The following is an 8002-nucleotide window of genomic DNA, read 5'->3' as shown; positions in this document are numbered from 1 at the left end:
ATTCATAGGCGTGTGTTACATGTGATACATTTGTGTGTTTAAGTGAAGTGTGTTTGGATGTATGTACGTAAATGGTCTGCGTATCTGGCGGATGAATTTATGAACAGGCAAGATTTTGCTTGTATGCTTATTGCATTTGTTCATGAGTGTACTTGGGTGTGTGCAAATGTTCACATGCATTTGTGTGGAGAAGTGGGGTGGGGCATGTCCACCCACATGACTGGTAAGTGTGTGTAAAAGTGCATTCAGGGAAAGCTCAGGTGACTGGGTACACATGAATCCTAGAGTGCCCTCCCATGAGAATACAATACCAGTGCCCCCCCAGCCCTGGTATAGGGGGTGCCCTGCCTGGCTCCAGCCAGGCCCTGAGCTCGTAGCACCCCACCCCCGCCTCGCAGTCTATTCCCCAGACCCATCCTGCTTGGCCAATTTGCAGCCTCTCGCTCCCAGCTCCCGAGAAGGCCTGCAGCAAAGTCAAGGGGCTGGTGGCCAATTAGTGAGGGGGTTAATCAGGGATCTGGGGACCCCCGGGGGGCGGGAAGCCAAAGGCGGGCATTGGGGTTGGCAGGAGCATGAGCTGCCTGTCATGAGGCTGGGGGAGGGGAGGCTGAGCCAGCCGGATGGTGCTGGAAACCAAGGATCTGCCTGTGAATTCATGATTGCCGAGCACTCACAGTGAGGAGCCTGTGTGACTGTGTGTACACTGTGTGCAAAATACATGTACGTGCATTCAAGTCCTTGAATGTAGTCCTGTATGCAAAGGTATGGACATGATTATGGATGCCATCTGTATGCACGTGTGCAGTTTTGTGCCTGTGTATATGTGCGTGTGCAGTGGTATGCAGATGGGTCTGGCTATGTAAGCATGTCTGGACCTGTGTGCACACATGTATATATAAGGGTAAGTGTGTCTGTGTGTATCCATGTGTGTGCAAGGGCATTGCATACATTTAAGTATGCTTCTGCATATGTGAACATATGCACATGAAGTTGACATGATCTGTGTACATGTGTACCATGATATATCTGTGTGCACAGGTGTGCATACCAGTATGCAGATATATCTGGGTACACGTGCATGTCTGGATATGTGTGCATGTGTGTGTGTTCTCTGAGCAGCCAGAGACCTGGACACCCACGTGTGTGCCTGTGTGCACGTGCCTGTGTTCGCCCAGGTCTCAGCATGTAGGGAGCTGGGGGATGCGGGGCTGATGGGCTCCAGGCTCCAGGAGAGAATCTGACAGACGAGACTTGCCGTAGCCCCCGGCCCCGGGAGCCTGTTTTCCACCCTGCAAAAGCTGCGAGCCCGTGAACTCATCTTATATTAATAGCTGCTGTCTCCTCACTTATTGCAGGGAGAGGCGGTCATGGCCCTGGCGGGGGCTGCCCCCCTGCTCTACACAGGACCTGGGAAGGAGGGGAGGACAGATGGGCCCCACCCTCACCCCAAGGCCTACCCCGGCAGAGAGGCAGGGTTCTGCGCCCCAGCCTTTGCCTCCCCCAAGCCAGGGAGCCCCCACTGCCCAGCTCACCCTCCCAGGCCTCTGCAACTGGGTGGAGTCAGGCATGGGGTTGGACAACTGGCAAAGGCAGAGAGGCTGGCAGGCTTGACTACTCCCCCCCAAAAAACACACACACAGGCACGCACGCGCACACACACAGGCATGTGGTGCTGGACAGCCCCAGGCCGAGCACCAGATGAGTCTGAGGCTGAAAGAGACATAGAGGCTTCAGTTTGGGGGGGCAGACATATCCCTTCTCTCAGGGACCCTCAGTTGGAGAGGGGACACAGCCTTTAGGGGCCCCCATTCCAACGAGGAAGGCAAGACTTCTCTATAAATATTTACTAAGGAGAAGGGTAGCAAGGTGTGTTGTATAAACTGCATCTTTACAGCCACAGGAGGGCTTAGCCAAGGAGGCTTCCTGGAGGAAACACAGAGCGGGGAGCACAGGGAAGACCTGAGGTGTATCTGAAGAATCCCAGGAGTAGGGAGAAGCCAGCTAGCCCCACCATGCACAGAGGCCCCACCCCAGGGACAGATTCAGACACCCTCAGGGTGGGCCCAGGACCCAAGGCAGAGACCGCAGATACAGGCTCCCAGAAATGTCTCAGGTCCACCACACAACCACACCCAGACAGACAGAGGAGGACTCACAGTATGGGGGTCCATCACAGGCCCTCGCAGACATGAGGCTGGCCAGCATTCGGCCCTGCTGGGCCCTGGAGCCAGAAGCTAGGATGGGGAGGCAAAGGGCCAAGCCCACCCAGGGTAGGAGAGGCACCTGGCCCCTCTCCTTCTGGTCCTTGGTGGGTGCTCCTTGGGAGTGAGGCAGAGGCAGCAAGGAGGCCTGTTCCTACACCGCCCCTCCCAAAGGTCTACGGGTAGCCTGGAGAGCCCCAAATTTTCCCTAGCCCGGGGACAGAGCTCCCTGCCCTGGTTTCCTTGCTTGCTGTTTCTGAGCTACTCCTGAAACCCATTCCCTCACCTAGGAAAGAAACAGATTTGGAGTCAAATGGACCTGGGTTCAAATCTCAGCTCAACTCTTTTACTAACTATGTGACTTTAGGCAAATCAAATGTCACCTTCAGGAAGGCCTTTTGGGGGCACCCTCATTTAGAGATTACACGCGCTCCCTGTGCCCCTTCTCTGTTTTTCTCTGAGGACTCATCACTCTCTGACATTACCATGTTTTAGCTTATCTCTTTATTACTGTCTCCCCTGGCTAGAATTTAAGCTGTCCACAAGGACAGCAGTGAATAAATGAAAACCCATTACTCTCAGAGCCTCAACTTTCTCTTCTGTAAAGTGGGGAGAGCAATAGTACCACCCAGTGGACCACGGTGATGTTGTGTGCGATGTTTGGCATAGAACAGGTGATTCCTGAGTGGGGGTCTTTTCCCAGGGACCTTCCAGGAAGGTGGGGAGAGAGATAAGCCTCAGCCAGATCTGGTGGACCCTCCCCACTTTGTGCCTGGGCTGGAGCTATGTGTACCTAGGCCCAGGGCCGCCCTCCACCAGCTCTGACCCAGCCCCTGTTGGCGTGTCCACTCCCCTTGGATTCCTGTGGCTACTACTGGGGAGGGGTCTTGAACACCAGGCAAAAATCTCTGGCCAGGGAAATGGAGAAAGACCTGAGTCCTAGCCTGGTACAGCTGTGTGAGTTTGAGCAAGTGGCTGTTCTTTGGGCCTCAGTCTCCCCATCTGTACAGTGGAGATGCTCTGAGGGCCCCACCTCCAGGCTTTGCCCACCCAGGAAGATGGGGCGTTTGGGTAGTTAGAGCTTCCTCTTCAGCCACACCCCAAACCTGCTCCCGCCCTTGCCTGTTGAACATGTCCTTTCTGGTTCCAAAACACCGAAATTCAGGGTCCTGAACACTTCCATCCTCAAATGCACACAAGGGCACGCGCACACACTTACCATCACTCACCTTTGCATAGCAAAAAAGCTCTTTCAGCTCCTGAATGAACAGACCCCATCCAGCCACCTCCCAAAATGTGGCTGCTGGCTGTGAGAATGAACCCCAACACAAATCTGAGTCCAGAATGTCGTAAGCCCTAGGGTTGGGAAGGAAGGAGATGGGGGGGCATTGGCCAGTAGACAGTGCACAGGTTCTGGAAACAAGTGTTCCTGGTTTGAATCCTGGCTCTATCGTTTCCTAGCTGTATGACCTTGAGCTGGCCACTGAATCTCCCTCGGCCTGTTTCCTCATCCGTAAAATGGAGAAGTTATTATTACCTGTGCCATGGGATGCTTGTTAGGCATAAATGTGGTAATGGATGTAGTGCACTTAGTGCAGTGCCTAGCACGCAGCAAACACCCATGACTGGAAAGGGCTGTTGTCAAGAACACCTACATGCTTTGAGTATATACTTCATGCCAAAGCCCAGGCTCAAGCTCATGTGGGCAGGATGTAGGCATCTTCAACCCCAAAAGGGTCTAGAAACAGGGGTTCCAGTCCCCAGGGGGAGGTGGCGTTCTTGCCTGGCGGTGCCTGTGTCTGAGCAGGGGGACCCATCAGATTGGCATCCTGGGGTGGGAGGTGTCACCTGCCGGCCACATTCCACCTGGGTCTCCAGCTCCTCATATACCCCACAGGCCCCCAGGCCTGGCATAATCCTCCCATTCCAGGCTGTCCCCCATCAGGTCCCACTCCACCCCCTCCACACACACAGACAAATTTATCACAAAATCATTTTTTATTGAGGGTTGGGTCAGGGACAGGAATAGGGATTGCACTGGGGACCATACCCCAGTTGGCAGAGGGGTCTGGTGTTGGCTCACACCCTGCCTCCTCTAGGGCACCGCAGGGTGAGGCCTGGCCGCCAGGCTCTGGCTGTGGCGCTGGACACCAGGCTGGAGTGGAGTTGGGGTTGCTTGGCCTGGTCCCGGCTGCCGGCCGGGCTGCAGTTTCCCCAAAACGGCCACCAGAGGGCAGCCGGCCCCCAGCGCAGAGGAATTCTCGGTTTCTCAGGTGATGGTTTCTTAAAAAAATAAAAAACCAGAGGCTGGTGTGTTCCCCCTGCAAACCCGAGGGTGGCGGGCCCTGGGAGAAGGCTCTGGTTTCTATGATCTCTTTGATAAAAAACAAGCAAAAATAATAACAAAATACGTGGTTTCTCTCTCTCCCTTTCCCCCGTCTAGGAACTGAGGTCAGAAATGAGGGTGTTGGGGACTGGGAGTACCCTGGTATGGCCTGGATTTCAAGGTGTGGGTCTCTTTTTTTCCCCTTAACACCCATAAATAAATTCATAAATAAATAAATAATAAATAGATACTCTCCTTGTATGTGCACATATATACAGATAAATCTTTCTCTTATCTATCAACGGAGTAACTAACCTCTCTGACTCTTTAGTTCAGAAACTCAAAAGTAAAGCGACATGGTCAAGGTCAAGGGAGGGGGAAGATCAGGGACTTGGAATGGCACTGTAAAACACCCAGCAGCATACTGGAACTCCAAGCCAGCTGGGCTGTGGGACATTTCTGAGTGGAACCCTGACCACCTGAACATTCTAGAACCATGGAGCCAGCTGGGCCCTGCAGGGATCTGAACAGAATCCTGTGAAACACCCAAAGTCCTAGAACTCCAGAACCAGCTGGGTCTTGGGGTGCGGAGCTGGAGGGTTGGAACAAAGCCGTGGAGGACCTAACATTCTGGAATTCTGTAGTGATCAGGGCTGAAAGGTCACCAGGATGCGACTAGACATCACTGGGGGAACGAGATCGGAAGGGGATCTTGGAAGAGGAACAGCAGCAGCAGACAGCCCACAGCACCTTCTGCACGTCCTGGTTGCGGAAGGCATAGATGATGGGGTTGATCATGGAGTTGTAGGTGGCAGGGAGCAGGGTGAGATAGGTGTAGAGGGGTGGGGAGTGGGCATCGCCCAACAGGCAGTAGACGGTGAAGGGCAGCCAGCAGGCGGCAAAGGCGCCAAGCACCACAGCCAAGGTGGCAATGCCCTTTCGGGTGGCCACGTAGTGGGAGGCAGGCAGCAGGTGCCGCTGGAGGGCAATCTGCTGGGCATGGCGGCAGACGATGCGACAGATCTGGGCATAGAGCTGCAGCATGATGCCAAACACCATGAAGAAAGCAACGGCCAGGACCACCAGATGGTTCTTGGAGAGCGGATATACCACGCCACACGTGGCCCGGGCCTCCAGGCAGTTCCAGGCCAGCACAGGCAGCAGCCCCAGGCCCAATGAGCATCCCCACACTAGGGCCAGCATCACATAGGTCCGCGTCACTGTCATCTCTGAGTAGTAGGTGAGGGCATTGTACAGAGAAAGGTAGCGATCAACGGTGATGGCCAGTAGGCTGCCAATGCTGGCAGTAAAGGCCATGGCCAGCATGCCGACCAGCACCAGGCTCATCTCCGCCGAGCCAATGCAGAAGACAGCAGCAAAGTGCATGACCAGACCCAGGCCTGCCAGCAGGTCTGCCACAGCCAGGCTGCCCACCAGCAGGAACATGGGGGCGCGGAAGGCGGGAGTGCCCACGATGATGGCCACCACCAGCGCATTCTCACAGGACACAAGGGTACCTGAGATGCACAGCACTACGTCCCAGGCCCTAGGTGAGGGCAGTGGTGTGGCTGGGCCTGTGGGCCCCTCTGCTGAGCCCACGCTGCTCATGTTCATGTTTCCTGGGCCAGCAGAGAGCCAGGCCAGGGGGCTGCCTGCACCCCACATCATGGTACCTGTAGGAGAAAGGCCCTGTGAGAAGCTGGCAGGGCTGGGTGCTAAGTGGAGGGGTCTGGAAACAGTGGGAGTCTCACCTCAGGATACCTGGCTGAGTCCCAATGCCTTGTCGCCCCCACTCCTGCCCTGAAGCTCCTTCCAGGGTACCTTTAACCTCTCCTATGCCGCCAGGCTAGCAGGAGTCTCTTTTCCTGGGGATCCCTGTCCTGGGTCTCTTCATTCTCCCTTCCAACTCCCTGAGTCCTGCAGGTCTCTTTCTCCCACATGTGTGACCAGAGGAGGACAAGATGAAGGACTACCATAAGTGGATGGAGGCCCATAGGATCCAGGAGAAGCTGGGAAAGGCCCAGGACTGGGGGAGGGAAAAACATCTTAAGACTGAGAGCAGCTCTGCTCCCTCCCCACCAGGGAGGATGACGCTCAGTTTCTGAGGCTCACCAGACCCCTCGCGATTCTCAGTACTGCCAAACCCAGACTCCGCCCCCAGAGAATGCTCGTGAAGCTCCCGCCAGCCCCCACCCTGCACTCCTGGGGTAACAACACCTGGGAACTCAGCCTCCCCCAACACACACCCGCCCAGACTTCTGTCCCCAGCCAGACCCCTCTTTCTGCCTGAACCTCTGGGTCTTTGGAACAGACACCCCCTGCTGGAAGCCTGGATCCCTGAGTCAGACCCCTCCCTCTGCCCGGACACCTGGATCTTGGGCCTGACTCCGCCTCCTGCCCGGAGGTCTGGATTCTTAAGTCAGACACCTCCTCCTGCTCGGACGCCTGGGTCCTTGCCGCAGACGCCTCCTGCCGGCCGAAACTCAGATGACCATCAGTCCCTTCAGGGCCTCGGGTCCCTGCAGGAGGGCTCACCCGGCGCCAGGCTACCCAGCTGACGGCTCTCAGCACTCAGACACTGGCTCCCCTCCTGCTAGCCCAGACTCAGGGTTCCTGGTCTCGACCTCCGACCCCAGTCAGCCGCTGCGAGCCTTACCGCTTGCCCAGCGCCCCAGAATCCTGAGTGCCCTCCCGGACGCCTTGTGCCCGCGGCGTGGCCCTCTACTCACCTCCTGGGACCGGGCGCGGCCGGGCCCCGGAGAGGCTCCGCTCGGGTCCAGGCTGCGCAGGGTGTATGCAGACCCCGAGAAGCCCCCACGGCCGCGGGAGAAGCGACGTGAGTCACCCCGCCCCGTCCCGCCCCCGGCCACCGGTTTGGTGACGTCAGCGGCCCGCCTGGCCAATGGGTGAGCCGCGCTGGGGCGCAGCGCGCGCCGCTCGGCATAGTAATGAGGCCTCGTGCCGCCCGCTCCCCCATTCATAAAAAGCGACCGTGGCTGCGGCCCCGCCCCCTCCTGAGTCGGCCCGCGCTGTCCTTGACGCGGCGCCCTCTAGGGGCCGGGGGTTTCGGGGGCGCTGGTGCGAGAGCCTGGAAGTCCACGGGAGGTTGAGGGGGATGTGTAGGGGGAGCGGAAAGGGAACGCGGATAGACTTTGGGGTGATGGGACTCTCGGGTGGCAAAGGCTGATGGAATTCAGGTGACGGAAACCGAGTGATGGGGCTGAATGGGCGTCCCCGGTGAGGATGGCAGGGGTTGCCAAGATGAAACGGCCCTGAGGTGATGGTGACAGGAGCATGAGGGAGCAGGGAGGTGGGTGGCAGTGACGGTATGAGCATGATGACAGGATCTTGGGGGATGGTGGCAGTGGGACGCTGAGGTAGAGAGGGAAGCCCCCAAGGCAACCACAGCAATGTCAGGGTGATTCTGTGGCATGATGGGGTTCAGGGATTGCAGGGTGGCAAAAGGCGGTGGCAA

The 8002-nt window shown here is 57.0% G+C and overlaps 1 protein-coding gene across 1 annotated transcript; it reads right to left on the bottom strand.

Annotated features, from left to right (window-relative positions):
* Positions 1-5202: 5202 nt before the first annotated feature.
* On the bottom strand, positions 5203-7337 carry GPR3 (G protein-coupled receptor 3). The gene is made up of 2 exons (XM_059896168.1): positions 7257-7337; positions 5203-6200 (listed from the first exon to the last, which is right to left on the bottom strand). Exon 2 carries the CDS (start codon positions 6193-6195, stop codon positions 5203-5205), a length of 993 nt encoding a protein of 330 aa, XP_059752151.1. The 5' UTR covers positions 6196-6200; positions 7257-7337.
* Between the last annotated feature and the right edge of the window lie 665 nt (positions 7338-8002).

Source organism: Balaenoptera ricei, chromosome 1 (assembly GCF_028023285.1).
Source record: "Balaenoptera ricei isolate mBalRic1 chromosome 1, mBalRic1.hap2, whole genome shotgun sequence".
NCBI lineage: Eukaryota > Metazoa > Chordata > Mammalia > Artiodactyla > Balaenopteridae > Balaenoptera > Balaenoptera ricei.
The sequence above is the reverse complement of the archived record's forward strand: the minus strand, read 5'-3'. Positions and strand labels throughout refer to the sequence as shown.